Consider the following 15,602-nt stretch of genomic DNA (forward strand, 5'->3'; position numbering starts at 1 on the left):
TACAGCGTTGCTGTAGATGAAAGGGAGATAGGGACCATAGCGTTGCAAGTTGCAATGCAAATAATATACTTTCTTAAATTAAAAAACTGCTAATATGTAATAAAATCTATTTTACCATCAGCCAATATAACAGTACATTTTAAAAATATTATTTTACCATACAAAACTCACTTTGGACCTATCAAATAAACTAGCATAATCACATTAAAAATAATTATTTAAATATAATAAAATCTAATATACTACTGTATCTCAAATTTCTCGTGGCACTTGGGGCAAACACATATTATAGTAGGCGGTTTTATCCCAAAATTCAACCCCTTTCCAACCGCACCATCCTTTATTTTGGATAACATTCAAATCCTCACCTCCTGTATAATGCGGGTCAAGAATAAGGAATTTTAGAGAGCCCGTCTGTTGATTGTAGTCTACGCCCAAAATTGTGTGTGCAAGCACACCCCCACCTAGTAAAAAAAAACAGTAAATAAAACCAAAGATGGTAAGGAAAGTGAAAATACCAATCATAACAGGAGTTCCTTGAGTTTCAAAGTGATTCACTAGTTCAGGACCTTTAGAACCCATTTCTTCTCCAGAACTAACAAACAGAATTTTGGAGGTTACTCCTAAGAAAATATTCATTAAAATTTGTTTGTTGCACCTCAATATTAGTTTACTAACCTAATAAAGAACTCAACACATAATTTACTTCAGTAGAACCAATCCATTGTCTGGAATCTACAAAACTGCTAGGTTTGTCTCCAATGTCAACTAGACACTTTTGAATTTCTTTAAACGTTGGAACTTCCCGTTCAACATATCCCTACAAAAACAATTAAATAAAGTTGTTCACATTAAATTAACCCAACTAAAAAATTCAGTATCACACCTGCAGCTTAAACCATGATGCCAAAGTTTGGAGAGACCTATAAGCACATCCCCAACCATTGTCATCCATTTTGTTTTGGCAGTAATGGTAATACTCATAATTACCTTTTACCAAAACTACTTTACCACCTACAACATTAAACACTCCTCTGTAAATATTAATATTATAATTCTTACTATAGTGACTACCATTATTAGTAGGTTTCACTCCCTCATGGACATTTATAAGTGGTACATTATTTGACTTACTACCTTCAGGAAACTGGAAATGATTTGACTTCCTAAACATTGGAGTTGTTTTTGAGAGTAGTAAGGCATTGTGCAACAACTCCCTATCTGTCTCTAAGTAGTAAATTATAATTTTAATTAAGCACATATTAGTTATCATAAAAAGTAGCATACTTAAATTTTCATCCATATCTGGAAAAATTATCCTAGCTAAAAAGTGGCCACACTCACTAGGAAAAAAGTGCAGGGTTTCTGGCAGCACAACACTCTTTTCCAAATTCCCTTCTTTGCTTAAATACTTTTGAAAGACACTTTCAAAAAACCTTATCTGTTTTATACAAGTTTCAACCAAAATATCATACAATTTTGATAACCTGGTCTCCTTAAATATTGTGGCTAAAAAATCTATTTTGACAGGAATGTTGATTAAACTTTGCTGTTCTGAAAACCTTTAATCAGAAATTGCAGTCAGTTGACACTTAAATAACCTACTTTTATCCAAAACAACAACTGGAGAATGACCCTTTGTCTCACCACTAAGAGAGTCTTGTGTACTTCTTTTAATAATCTCAACATCAACAATTTCTAGCTCTAAACTATGACCTTTTTGTTTCTTCTTTTGACTCCCCTCTCCATTAGCCTCTTGACAAATTTCACCAAATGTAGGATCACCAGTCAAGCCAATTATTCCACTCTCACTGTCACTAGTTATTAGAATGACATTCAACTTTGTGATAACATAAGCCATGACACCTATATACCTCAAAAGGATAAATTTAACACATCTAATACTGCAATGCAACAATTTACCTGAAGTGATATTTTGGCGCAATTTTAAAAAATTGTCATTGATACTCTGTTGATTTGGTTCTGCATTAACTTGAAACTGCCCCCTCAATCTGACATGTACAAATTGGGTGTAAATTTCAGGAGTTGTATGTACAGTATAACTGGTTTTAGTAATTTGATTGTTACACACTAAATGACCATTTATATCATTTTGAATTGTTAACTTGACTGATATAAAGATGGGATTGTCTGTTACTTCCACATTGCTGCATTTGGTTAGAACCTGCTGCGTGTCGAATGTATCTGAATAAGCCTCAAATATACCTTCAAACATATGTTAGTTGATTTTGGTTCTGAATGCCTCTAGGGAGTATTTACCACAAAAATCTATTTCAGCTGGCAGTGAATAGTTGGGAATGTGTTCTGGGTCTGTTTCCAGCTGTAGTCCTAAGATTGTAAGGGTGTTTTTGGCCTGAATTCCGTATAGTTTGCCAGAACAAGGCTCATTCAAACCTTTTAAGCGCTGCAACCGAAAAGAGGTTAACTTCCATTAAACGTTATATCTTTGTTTACCTTTATCACAGTTTCAAGTATTTTTACTTGGGGCTTCATATTAAGGTAAGAAATTAGTTATAATAGAAAAACAATTTAACAAAAAGCCTGTTTGAAAATTTTCAGTGTTTTTAATTGTATTCTGACAGTTTGATACACAGGTTGTGACGTCGCAGATGACAGATTTCAGCTGTACAATTTGTCATATGTCTTTTAACTGACCAGTAAACTGACAGAAAAACATAAACAAGTCGGGCAACAAATTATAATTTAAAAACCATTTGGGTGAAGGTTTTTAAGAGAAATTAGTCCATAATCGACAATCATTATGTTAATTAGTTAAAGTGGCAGGTAAAAAAAATTTTGACAAAAATTATAAAAAAAATTTAGGCATGGCAGAACAAGTATTTCCTGCAACTGGTCCTGTTACAACTAAAGAAGGGCGTGTGAACGAGTTTGGAAGTGCTGAAGTAGCTCAAGAAAGTTCTATAGACGATTTTGCAGCCCCCGAAGCACGATTTGAATGCCCCATTTGTCTTGCATGGTTAAGAGACCCTGTTTTAACTGAATGTGGCCATCGCTTTTGCAGGAGTTGTATCCATGAGTGGCTAGAGTAAGTATGCTATTTCATTAAATTAACACAGTTTTACAAGGTCCTATTAGTTATACTAAACACTCAAAGATCCAAATTATTGCAATAAATGTAGTAATATCTGTAGATTTTGAGTAGGGGTTATGTTATATTAAAACTAATTATTATTTGAATGTCATGACTCATCAGACCATGACTTCATAATGATGCTGTTGAGAAATATGTAAATTATACTAATGTTTAATACCTTACCAAATTGTTGCAAATTTATGTTGTGTGCAGGAAAAAAAGTGCTTGTTGTCCAGTAGATAACAAAAAGCTAAACAAAGAAAAGGATATTTTTCCAGACAATTTCACTAGAAGGGAAATATCACAGCAAAGAACTAAGTGTCCAAACATTATGAGGGGCTGCTTAGAAGAGCTGTCACCATTAGATGTGGAAGCTCACTTACTTGTATGTGACTTTAGGTGAGTTTTTAATCTTTTTTGGAAAAGTATTGTTAAATAAGTCTTGTAAAGACCTCCAGAACTGCCTGATCATGAAAAACTTAGATGCTCATTTGTGAATGTGGGATGTTATGAAAAGTTTGAAGATGAGCCTGAATTACAAAGACATCTAGAGCAAAATATGCAGCAACATTTAATGGTAAGTGTTTCTTATTTTGCTTTTACTTTTGCCGTAACTAATTTAATTGATAGTTATTGTCACAAGCCTACTCTAAAACCACCATAAATCAGGAAAGTGAAAATTCAGCAGCAGCACTAGCTCAGGCTAATTTCTGGGATCCTCCAGCCAAACAAGGTTCTTCTAATCATTTAAGTGATGATGAAAATTTACAGAATTTAATGAGGTATCTATTACATTGTTTCATTTAACTAAAGTATCTAAATGACAAAAATATCTGCATTCTATAAAGTTCACATACAAAGTGGTAGTACCTGATTTGAATTTGTGGTTTTAGTAAAGTTAAAGAGTCCACTATTTTTGCTAAAATTCTGCCATTTATTTATTCTTTTCCTGGACAATTTTATGTAGATTTCTTTAACTATGATTTTTTATTTACTGCATGGTAATTATTACAGTTTATGAGGTATTGTGATCTATCACAATGTATAACTCCTATAGAAGGGGCATGGTGATTCTCAAAGTGTTTATTTTCATTTTTTAAAGATTAAATCTTGTTTTTGTTTATGGTTATGGGTAAATATTTTCTCATATTATGTTTCTCATTTTTGTCATTTACCTACTGAATTTATTGTGTTCCACTTGAGATACTTGTGGACATTCAATTCATTGATTTTTAGGGCTCTGTATGAAAAAATAGTGTTTCTAGAACAAAAAACTAGAGAACAAGATATTATTATAGCCAACATGTCTGAGCAAATTTCTAATTATTCAACCATACAGTCAAATTTCCAACAGAAGTATTGTAATGGCTGTTTTATATGGTACTTTAAAGATTTCAATAATAAAGTCCGGGCAATGCGAGACAACCCTCGAATAATGCATTATAGTCCTGCATTCTACACTAGTCCCTATGGATACAAGTAATTATTTTTTTATAATGTTTGTAAGGAAATAGACAGTTTGATTGATGATTTTTTCAGGTTATGTGTTCGATTAAACCTTTCTCCAAAGGACCCTAATTATCTAGCAATACTAGTGCACGTTATGAAATCAGAGCATGATCAAGCTTTAGACTGGCCTTTTTGTGGCCGATTATCGGTTACTATAGTTCATCCACTGTATGTATCTACGAGGGAGCAAAAACTATTCATATTTAATTTCAACATTAATTTCAGTCAGTCCTATAAAAACCTAAAGGAGACTATGATGTCGCGTCCGGAACTTCAGGCGTTCAACCGTCCTATACACGACTTAAATCCTAAAGGATTCGGATATACTGAATTTGCTTCAGTGGAAGAGTTGTTTGATCAGGATTTCTTGGAAAATAACCAGTTGATAATTAAAGTAAATGCTCAACCTGTGTAAGATTTTTTGACTTAATGTTAAAGCCGTTTTTGTATTAATGTTGTTAAGTTTTATCTTGACTTTCTTCCTTTCTGGTGCTCAATTTATTCTACTCGAAAGGCGATATTAGCAATCTCAACATTCCTGCAATAAGTGGTGATAATTAATCGTACCTAAGCACAAAGTAATACATTTTTAATATTGGTTTATTATTATAGATACAAATTATTTGAAGAAAATAACTATTTTTCATACTTCATCGTTATTTATGTTAAGTTTAGAGAGAATCGAATTTGATTCAATTTATTTACTAACTAAATACACTCATACAAATTTAATTTTGTTTTCTTTCCTTTTCCTATAAATATTTTATACCTTCCCAATGGTTTATAATCCCATTAAGTTTCAAAAAACTAATTGATGAGGATATGATATATTAGGATTACACAAAACAAGGTTCATTATAAAAAATTATTTATTTGTTGCCTTCACTAAGCAGATATAAAGGACTTTCAAGCAGTCTTAGTAGCGTTTGAAATTTCGATATTTACATACCCACGCGCAGCAAACGACCATAATGATCATTCACAGCGCTTCAATTATTTATTGGTGTACAGGTCGTTCACGATTAGTTAGTTTCACCATTACGAGGAAAGCGTTATCAATACCACATATCTTAAAAACGTCTATTATATCGGTAAAAGATTGAAGCACGCCTGCTATACGAGTGATTAGTTGTCAAAGCCTCCAATATCCTCCATATTGTATACAAAAACGTCAGTTTTTTTTTATAGTTAAATACTTATCAAAAAAGTCGTTTAGTTTAGGTTTCTAACATACAACAAAAGCTGGTTTTTCTAAGTTTAGACTAGAGCTACAGTGAACGGATTAACACATTGCGATTTCAACATCAAAATGTCATAAAGGGTGTGTAATTACCATTTTAAATTCGACACCCTTTGCAAAAGTGTATTTTGACCAATAACGGACACCTATAGAAGTAGTGATGGAGTTCTGGTTCACAAACGTCTAAAACTTTTTATTCCATAAGTTGGCTTAAAAGCTCATAAAGCATACGTTACTTAGCAAACAAAGGCATTCCTAATTAAGCTAGAATGTGGTGCGAAGCTTTTGAAGCTTCTTTTCTAACACTGTGTAACTCTAAACAGTTTATTGCACAATTTCCTATCTAGTACACTGTCTCAAAACGAATTTTGTCTTAAAAAAATCTTTTAATTACAGTTTCACCCATCATACACAGAGTTTATTTTCGTATTAAATAATGGGTGACGTAAATAAGATTTTGCTGATCTAACGTAAAGCGCGTAGCGACATCGAGCTATACAGCTATAAAATATGAATTACTGAACACATTCAATGACTGAAAATAAACAGTCAAAATTTAACTCCACCCTGCAGACAAAAATACTATAATCATAATTAGTCCCCATAAATCCGCGTATTTTACGTATATCCAGTACGTCCATCAATTAATTAGATCCTAGAAGTTACTTAGGGCTATTTATTATTGGGACAAAGATCGCCATTAAATGCCGCACTGGTACTCATTTTAAAGGGTATGTACAAGTAAATATCAATTTAGCTACACATCGAGAAATGCTCGTTTAAAATAATTCTTGGACCGATTCGTTACTATGCGATCCGTTTCGAGCTACTGAATACAAATCGTACCCTGAAAACGTGCGCAAAGCTCATTCAAACGGTCGCCGATTGCGGATTTAAAAACCAGCACAATCGGCACGAAAAAAAGCTACAGAGAGTTAGTCGTGCCTCTGCTTTAAGTATTTTAGTCCTAAATCAATGCGCGAGATTACTTAATTTACAAGAGATTCAGCGTGTCTTTGAGTCGAGATTCGGATTCCTTTAAGTCGCTGCCAATCGCAATAAAAAAACAAAAAAATAGTAGTGTAAAGAGAGAGATAGTTTTAACTTTAATACCTGCAGAGTGGGCAATCCTCAAGATTCCGTGCTTTTGCTTTTTCGGCCTCTGAGCGAGCCCACTATGGACTTGAGGGCCGCCCCAATACTGCTACCGGGTGTGTTTGCACTAGCACCGCTGTTTCCAAAACCTTGCGGATGCGCATCCAAACATTTTTGATATCTCAGCTGCAAAAAAAATCAAATTAACAGTTCATTAGTAGCACTGAACATTTTTTTTAAGTAGTTTATGTACAGTTAAACTGAAACAGATACTTTTAATACAGTTATTACCTTGCAAGCAGCCTCTATAGTTTTGCATAAAGCTCCGGACGATGGTTCACAATAAAACACATGAGCCATAAAGGTGTCCTGAGCAGTGTGCATAATAAACGCGCAATGTTTGATATTTTTACCAATCCCCAAGAAGGACAAGTACCTCACTCGACATTCGGCTAAAAGCCGATCATCCTGTAACATCAACCAGATAATATAAAATCAAAGATTTACAAAAAAAAAAGTAAAGTTACCGTAGGATGATGTACTGAAATCATAGAGGGCGCAATTGAAATGTTTACTGATTGCCACTTGTCATGGGTCATGCCGGATGACAACCTGTCAATGGCGTCGTTCAAAGCGTCCATTCCAGTGGCCTGACTCACTTGGGTACAGCCCAAGTATTGAGCGCGCAGTACCTTTTTGGGTTCCTCCATCGGAGTAGGAAACGACTGAGCTGTAAAATAGTAGAAATGTAACAAAAGCCAGACCAAGTCATGTAACTAGACTCACAAACAAAAATCTGGCTGTTTCGGGCAGGTCGTCGATGCTCAGTAGGCAAATTGCAGGGCCTGGTGGGAACACTGCGCCCATTCGAATCCACCACCGCTTTCCCTAAATTCTGCTGGAGACTTCGTTCGATCATGATTTTCTTGCAAATGTCCCTCAGAGTATTTGCGATAGTTCTGGCGGGCATATCGCATCGAAATACGTGACACATATGTTTTCTGGTAGTACGATCTCGAGCAACGTATGCAAAGTCACTAAAAATGTTTATGTGTTTAATTTTAGTTTATTCAGTTAAGTGTTTCAGTTAAGACACTTTAAGTAGTATAGTAGTTTTTTTTAGTATCTAGTTATTAGTAACTAAATACTTGTTTTTTATATATCATTAAGTTGCGGTTTTAAGATAGTAAAAGTATCAACAAATTAACGCAAACCGACCAAGAGCACAAGTTATAAATTAGTGATTAAAAGTCAAAAAAGTCGTTTACGTAGTATGAGTATGTTGTAATATGATGGTTATACCCTGATATAAACTGAGAATATTGATTAACTTGTTATTTATTAGAAGATGTATTTGTTGTAGGCTACTCTGAGAACTAACCTAGAAAATAATTAATTGACAACATAATACCCAATGACCAGTTATCCTCTTTATCCATAACATATAAATCACTAAACCTTATTTATTTATGTACGGCTTTGGATCATTAATTTTAGTATGTCACCTTAGCGTTACTCATCACAATCACGACAACAAACTTACCGTTCTCTAATAGACGCAAGCAGAAATAAAAAAAATATATATTTAGACAGTTCAATAAACTTAGCGTGAGGTAACATCACTTACCGACCATTATCCCTTCCTACGCCCCACACCCTTATAGTGTGGATAGGTTGCGTGTTTAACACCGTAAGATTTTCTGGGTCAAACAGCTTCAGAGCTCCTTCATCCAAGTCCATAAATAAATCTTTACCCTACAACGCAAACAAAAATCTACCAGATTTGTCTTTAAAATCGAAAATAACTTACGTCCCCCCATCGTCCCACCACGTCCAGCAAATCGTTTTTCCCTAAAGATAAATCGACTATACACTTATTTACAGCTTTGCTACTACGTTCGGGGGTCAAATCCTCCTCGGCAATTTCCACCCATCCAAGGGATCGGACCGCAAATCTGATTGGTTTTTCTTTGACTTCCTGGTCTGGCTTCGAAGGAAAGCTCCTACGTCTGCAATTTTAAACATGAGCCGTCCATGTGGAAACGAGTATGTAATAAGCGCACTTCAAAGCCAGTTCCTCTTTTCGCTTGCGATCGTCCGCGTCCAAATCCAAAGCCGAGCTCGTGCTGCTTCTCGTAACTGTCATATTGCTCTCAAAAGATGATATAAAGTCGCTTTCTTTGAAGCCCTGCTTCGAGTCGGACTTTTCCTTTTCACTGTCGACGGCCGGCATTTCTCTTTGAATCGTTCCGCTTTTGATGTGCCAGTAATAAGGACCGTCGTTATCTTGAAAATTACAGGGTTACATTTTCATAGCTGCTTTGTATAATTTTTAAACTCAGCAGAAATACTATCTTGGAAAGACTTTAATTGATTGCTACTTTCTTTATTTTAGTTTTGATTAAATAATTGTTTTCACAAATTAGATATAGGACGAATGATTAATTGTTTCTTGTCCTAATTTTGTTACTATTTCATCTCATTTTGATTAATATACCTATACATTCTACATCCAAATATAGTTATTTCAGACAAATAACTTGCATTAACACAACATTAAAACTTGCTTATAGTAAAACAAAATTATGCGTTTACTAGACATTTTAAAACTTCTCCATTTTACGCCAGACTCAATTTTGCTGTGGTAAATATTGCTTTCGGTACGAGAAAATGCATTTTCAACTAATACTAAGTTCGAAAAACTTTTCACTCACCTTCGTGCTTTTCCCAGCCGGGAGGCAAAACTTCCTTGCCGCCTTCCCATTCCTGATCCGGGGTGATGATCTCATCGCACTTTTCCGACGACAACGTCTTGCCGAACTTCTTCACGGGGACGGCGTACAGGTCGTTATTAATTCCCCCCATAATATGAGGGATAAGATCCTCGTTTTGGGCGGCCATTGTTCGGCAAATGCTGCAAGTCAAAAAGACGAATCAGAAGGATGTACGTGAGCCCAGCGTACAGCAGCATGACGGCTTTCTAAATATATTCTATAAGCTTTGCACAAAATGCGGGTGAAATTGGAATGAAACTTTGCGTGAGATTTAGCACAGTGGATTACCGTCATGCTGCTGTACTCAAAACTATAGTATAAGCGTGTGCTAAAGGTTTTACGTACTTGTCCCAAATGGTTGTGCTATTATTTTTGTCCCTTTCCACTGTATCAGTATTCCCATTCCATTCCACATTCCTGTTTACGGAAATATTTGTGTTAATGTTAGATAGCTGTTATTAGCACCCAATGCAACCACCACATTTAAACGATAGTGACTTCGAGCCTACCTTCGATTATCAACAAGATTGGACGGCGCCAGTGGTCCAGTGGTAATATCCACGCCCATGGACTCCACATCTAAAGCGGCGTAAGCTTTTCGACCAGCACCACCGCTGACCAGCCCTTTAGTGTGACCCATATTGCAGATATCGTCTAGTTCCTGGTAGATATCTTCGTATAGATTCTCAGTGTTCGAGTTGAGGGCATCGTCAATGCGTTTCGACGGCCCCAGATGATAATTGGGATTTTCGTAACTCAGTAAACCGTTCTCTGGAAACATGAAAAATTATTATTATAGCGAGTGAATTGTAAATTGGTACTGTCCTTCTAAGGAATTTTGGTATAATCTTCTCTCTACCTTTTTGTTAAATTTAGGATACAGTCAGTGAAACAGTTAACTGAACAGGTCTTTATCCAGCAAGAATGATGATTAAATATACTATAAGGTTTATGTCTGGAGGTATTTGGAGAAGATAATAACCCAACAGTGTCAAATTTGTCGCCATAAGCTTTTTATAGTTTTTGCAATCCTGTTAATGTACATGAATGAAAGGTTTGTTTGGTGGTCATCAATCATTATAGCTACTCTGATGTGTCATAATATAGCAAAACAGGTTAGTGGATTGAGATTCCCTACAAACAAAAGCCCCATACCATATAAGCTTTTTAGTTAGGCGGTTAATCTGCTTTCTCAATTAGGATTTATTACAAAAAGTCATGTATGTTAAAACCTTAAAAGTACAGGTTTACATAAGTCCACATTTGTTGCAATTACAATAGAAGTAATAGACTAAAGGGCTCAAATTGCAGGATATCCCTTAGAAAGACAGTATTGGTGTAAGTTTGGTTCTTAAAATTAATAAACGTGGAGTGATGTTTTGACGACATCTCGGTCAAGTAAGTTAGAGCCGTTTTACCGAGGAAAACGTCCTCGGCGTCCTGAGGCTGTTGCTGGGCGGCGCTAATTGCCGCCATGTCCCGAACAAGCGCTAAAAGGGACGCGTACGGCGACCCGCCTACTTGACTAGAGAAGAAAGGGCTGTTGACTTGACAGCTCAGTAATGGTGAGCCGCGCAGCTCTCCGCACAGTAGCATGCCCGTCGGCCGGCCGACTCAAATTTGACGCAGTCGTTTGGATTACCTGCTGACAAAAATCAGGTTTTAATACAACATCCTACACTAATCAAATTGGAAACAAAATAATAAGTTACAACAAATCACTTATTCAAATTCCTAAATTTATCTAAGCTAAGAGACTTTGTTGTACTTTTTAAACAAGATTTGTCAAGATCAATGAAGCGAAATAACGGACTTTAATTCACTTATATCGCTTTTTCTCTAGCAGACATTTTCAAGGCTCTCAACGGGTGAAACCCACTTGATTGATGATATCAACGAGCTGGAAACTTAACTGCAGTACCCATTAATTGAAGATAAATGAAAAAGGGAATCTACTCTAAAATTGACAGTTATGAACTGATGCCTTTACGTTGTAGCATCATGAATTAAGCATTACAAATTAGATAATTTTCTAGTTCCATAAGTAGAAAGAAGGAATGGAAAAATGTGTATTTTAGATATGATAGAACATCCATGTAGGTGTAGGAAAATTATAAAACAATAAATTAACACACATCACATCAAACGACAATTTTGTAGATTATAGGCTAATCAGTATTTTATAGCTTTTATATTGGTTTACTAAACGTCTTATAAGGGTCCTACAATACATGCTTTAACATATTTATAAGTCACAATCGATCATTTTTTTCCATTAAAGCGTCTTCATCTGTCATAGTAAAAAAACTCGAAAGTGGGTAGTTCATATCTAAAACCACTAACAATCGCGTGTTCCAAAACGTAATTATTCTAGATCTAGACTAACCGGCACCGACTTAACCCTTTCCGGCGTCGCATTGGAAGCCAAACAACAACGCAAAATCGTGGAAACAGTCGCAGACAAGGGTCGATATACCCAAAATTGGGACTAAACAAGTTTCATAAGTGCGCTTTATTAACTGGAAGTTTATTTCTGGAAGAAAACTCGATTCGAGCCCCAGTGACAACCGATAAATCGGCTTACCCGTGGGACCATACATAATAGTATTCAGCTTTCCTTTTAGAATGGTTTATGATAAATAATTTAAACCAGTCATTGCGTGCCCGGTTAAAAGCGACTTGACGGCGCCAAACCGACCATCGATCGAAATTGTGCTTTTATTCCTCACTTTTTATTAAGCAGAAAAATAGTCAATTTACTATGAACCTTTTAACAATCGAGTTATTGTTAATTATGAACGTTTAATCAGTTTCAAAGAACATTATGATCTAGAGACCAAACACAGACAAAGCGTCTGAGCTCTTGCACGCAAAACCTTAGAGAGTAGAGTTTGGTGAAACATAGAGAGCGTATCCAAGACTTACTACCCCAGAGAGACTCTAAATCTTGGAAGTATTATAAGCAAATTGGAGGGAGAAAGCTGTAGTGGTAATTCCCAAAGCGGAAATCGATACAGAAACTATTCCCATAAATTTAACTGATAAACATCTTTACTGGATGTTTTATTAGACCCGGCAATTAACAACGGCTCCACTATGTCCAGACTTCATAAAAATAAACCAACACTAACGATTAAAATCCAATCATTCATGATTTAATCCAGTTAAAAATGTGCGTGCATACCAACAATCTACTAAGAAAACAATGCTGTAGAGCCTTGATACAAAGAAAATTAGAGGAAATCTGGACATAAAATACAGTCTTAAAACCTGTTTGCACCAGTCATCGCACAGGTCAGTTATACGGCTTCTACGACTTACCCAAACGGTGGTATTGATTCCACATTAGGGGATTCTTCCGCTTCCAACAACAGAAAGAACGTCACTTCTTTCCTCTACTTATTGGGACTGGATAGGGTGCGAGCTTACATCACTTCACTGTTAAATGAATTGATGATTGAACTAAATGATCTTCTAAAGCGAGCTCGTGGCAAAATGGAATATAGTTGTTGGACAGAGCGTGAGTTTACGTACACTCTCGTCTGTGGGGCGGAAAAGCTGGACTAAAGGAATTTTCGCTGCCTCGGCGCAGACCTCAAACCCCTATTGATTTTTCCTAGAAGCGCCGGAAAATGACTTATTTCCAGGGATGGCGCGCGCGGATACAAACCACAATTCCGGAAATTTGTTAAATAATACCGCCTACATTAACTTGAACGTCTTGGCATGAAACAATAAGCCTGAAATCAATGTCGAACAAAAGTTAAGTAAGCCTCATGCAAGCAATTTCAGAAAAAAATTCTCAAGCTGTTGGTTAAAGTGCGCCACTGTAGCGGCAGAGCTCCTTTATTGGACGATCTAATTAATAAAGAAAAACCGGAGAAAAAGACACGAAAAGGAAGTTAATGAAGTTATCGTTAAGGGTTGATGCTTATATGGCGGTTTGATCGTAAAGTTTACCCGCATCCGCATAGGTGGCTATATTACGTGTTTCACCAGGCTACCCGGCTTTTAGCAGCTCCTTATAATAACTGGAAATCGCCACTTTTTCCAGGACAAGAAAAAATACGTGTTTCACATTTAGAGTGCATCCAAATCAAATCCTAAATCAACAAAGCAGTCACGTTTCACTCTATTAAAAATTCAGTTAACACACACATACAGGGCTAGCTTAAAATCATTAAATATTTTAAAGGTCTCCTGATAAATTAAATAGCATTTTGGGCCATTGTAGGTTTTCCTTTCTAAGGATTGCACCAACTTCAAATATTTAGAGTAATGGAGCTAATGGAACAATAAGGAACGTTGAAGGCCTAATTCACAAATCATTAACCCAAGTTGTGGGTTTTGGGTCACTACTGTTGAAAAGCTAGTAACAATGAATAGTTAATCAAGATTTTGAACGTCAGTGTTTAATATTACTACTATTAACTAATTCTAAGACATTTATTATTGTCAATACTTTGGGGTAATGTTCTTTGCTAGAAACACTACCATAGACCAATTGTCATAAGGAAATCATGTCTAATGAAAAATATGTCCTACTTTACCTCTAATGAAAAAGATTATTCTTCAATATTATGGAATATGATTTGGATATCAATCAAGCCTTTGTATAAACAGGATATTTGTTTTATATTATCATTATGTGTAAAAGGATGGGTTTGGTATTAGTGCAAATATTTCAAAAGGTTCAATATTTCAACAATAAGTGCCAGAACCCACATTAAAAAACAGCTTAATTTAAAGGAATAGGGTTTCACAGTTGAGAAAATTCTGTAGATATACAGAAGATATAGGTATATAATTTAAAAGTTGTGAATAAAATTAAATATTTATGACAATTGGAAAGTGTATTTTTTATAGCACTTTTTTTCAAAAAGTAAAATAATTCTTTTAAAAACATAACATATAAAAATTATGTACAGAGTGCTTTGTCTTCTTGAATGCATCCCATAAGGCAATGTTCAACAAACTTCTAATAATGACCAATCATAACTAAAAAAAAGAATGATTAAATATTAATTTACATAAGAGTAGCCAAATAAAGACAAAGATATTTAGTTGACCTCCATATCATAAAAAACATTTATAATAAAAAAAGCATTAAAACCGCAAATTATACTGAGTACTTCAGTTTTAGCATTCATTCTGTACAGTTTAGTGGGTGTTGGGCCATGAATACTTCAATTAATGTGTGCTGTTTTTCTCATTCTCATAATACCTAATCAGATATTTAGTTACACTAATAAACTGTTATTTTATCAAAGAGTTTTTATGTTAAAATATAACGATGCTTTACAAATTTTCTCTCAAAAAAATAAAATAAATTGATTACCAACAAGAATAAACTCAGAAATTATTATGCAAATAAGTTTGATTTACCTGGTTTGTTTTCCATGACTGCCAACGGCTTCACAAGCTCCCAGTCACTATTTCTCACATTTTATTAAAAATTATAACAAATGTTTGGGCAGTTTGTGTTTAAACAAATTGTTTATAACATTTCCTGACATTTCTATTAATAAAAAAACTGTCAAAGTCATAACCCAACACTAAAGGAACTGTCAAAAGATGTTAAGACTGTGTTGTCAAATGTTTTCAGTTTTTCAAAGTCAATCAAGTGTTTTGACTTTGATTTTGTAATTGTGAGTTTAATCCAAGTTTTAGCATGGCACTGATTGAAAAATCAAATCAATACAAAATTTAAAATAGTACAGGCTTTGTTTTTTCAGATAAAGCAAACTGTTGTTGATTATTGAGTTGTCACAAAGTTAATTTCAAAAGCTATGAAGCGGCAACATTGGAAGTGAACGCCCTCAAAGATTCTTATCTTGATGGGTAGGCAATCATAAATACATCACACTGT

At 35.1% G+C, this 15,602-nt stretch overlaps 3 protein-coding genes across 8 annotated transcripts; 1 reads left to right on the top strand and 2 right to left on the bottom strand.

Annotated features, from left to right (window-relative positions):
- Window positions 1–90: 90 nt before the first annotated feature.
- Window positions 91–2,628, bottom strand: Ufsp2 (UFM1 specific peptidase 2). The gene is made up of 10 exons (XM_081982018.1): window positions 2,476–2,628; window positions 2,281–2,425; window positions 1,924–2,226; window positions 1,606–1,866; window positions 1,288–1,554; window positions 1,075–1,227; window positions 887–1,014; window positions 679–820; window positions 519–623; window positions 91–464 (listed from the first exon to the last, which is right to left on the bottom strand). Exons 1-10 carry the CDS (start codon window positions 2,512–2,514, stop codon window positions 253–255), a joined length of 1,755 nt encoding a protein of 584 aa, XP_081838144.1. The 5' UTR covers window positions 2,515–2,628; the 3' UTR covers window positions 91–252.
- Window positions 2,629–2,663: 35 nt separating this feature from the next.
- Traf6 (TNF-receptor-associated factor 6) lies at window positions 2,664–5,356 on the top strand. Of its 3 annotated transcripts, none has more exons than XM_081982024.1 (8): window positions 2,664–2,805; window positions 2,845–3,067; window positions 3,329–3,514; window positions 3,566–3,692; window positions 3,746–3,897; window positions 4,352–4,594; window positions 4,655–4,792; window positions 4,850–5,356. In XM_081982024.1, the coding sequence occupies exons 2-8, from the start codon at window positions 2,847–2,849 to the stop codon at window positions 5,037–5,039; spliced, it is 1,257 nt and encodes a 418-aa protein (XP_081838150.1). In that variant the 5' UTR covers window positions 2,664–2,805; window positions 2,845–2,846; the 3' UTR covers window positions 5,040–5,356. The 3 variants fall into 3 exon arrangements, with proteins under 3 accessions (XP_081838150.1, XP_081838149.1, XP_081838151.1); XM_081982025.1 differs by having other exon boundaries at window positions 2,676–2,801; XM_081982023.1 differs by having other exon boundaries at window positions 2,675–3,067.
- A 119-nt stretch (window positions 5,357–5,475) lies between these two features.
- On the bottom strand, window positions 5,476–15,274 carry LOC145730680 (protein Fe65 homolog). 4 transcript variants are annotated; one of them, XM_081982007.1, is made up of 13 exons: window positions 13,055–13,298; window positions 11,152–11,375; window positions 10,243–10,504; window positions 10,079–10,150; window positions 9,674–9,873; window positions 9,023–9,245; window positions 8,770–8,968; window positions 8,587–8,714; window positions 7,746–7,996; window positions 7,487–7,689; window positions 7,251–7,427; window positions 6,978–7,145; window positions 5,476–6,910 (listed from the first exon to the last, which is right to left on the bottom strand). In XM_081982007.1, the coding sequence occupies exons 2-12, from the start codon at window positions 11,327–11,329 to the stop codon at window positions 6,996–6,998; spliced, it is 2,043 nt and encodes a 680-aa protein (XP_081838133.1). In that variant the 5' UTR covers window positions 11,330–11,375; window positions 13,055–13,298; the 3' UTR covers window positions 5,476–6,910; window positions 6,978–6,995. The 4 variants fall into 4 exon arrangements, with proteins under 4 accessions (XP_081838133.1, XP_081838136.1, XP_081838135.1 ...); XM_081982010.1 differs by lacking the exons at window positions 11,152–11,375; window positions 13,055–13,298 and adding an exon at window positions 15,119–15,274; XM_081982009.1 differs by lacking the exon at window positions 11,152–11,375.
- Window positions 15,275–15,602: the final 328 nt, after the last annotated feature.

This window comes from Ips typographus, linkage group LG6 (assembly GCF_016097725.1).
Source record: "Ips typographus isolate SLU linkage group LG6, UJ_Ityp_2.0, whole genome shotgun sequence".
Lineage (NCBI taxonomy): Eukaryota > Metazoa > Arthropoda > Insecta > Coleoptera > Curculionidae > Ips > Ips typographus.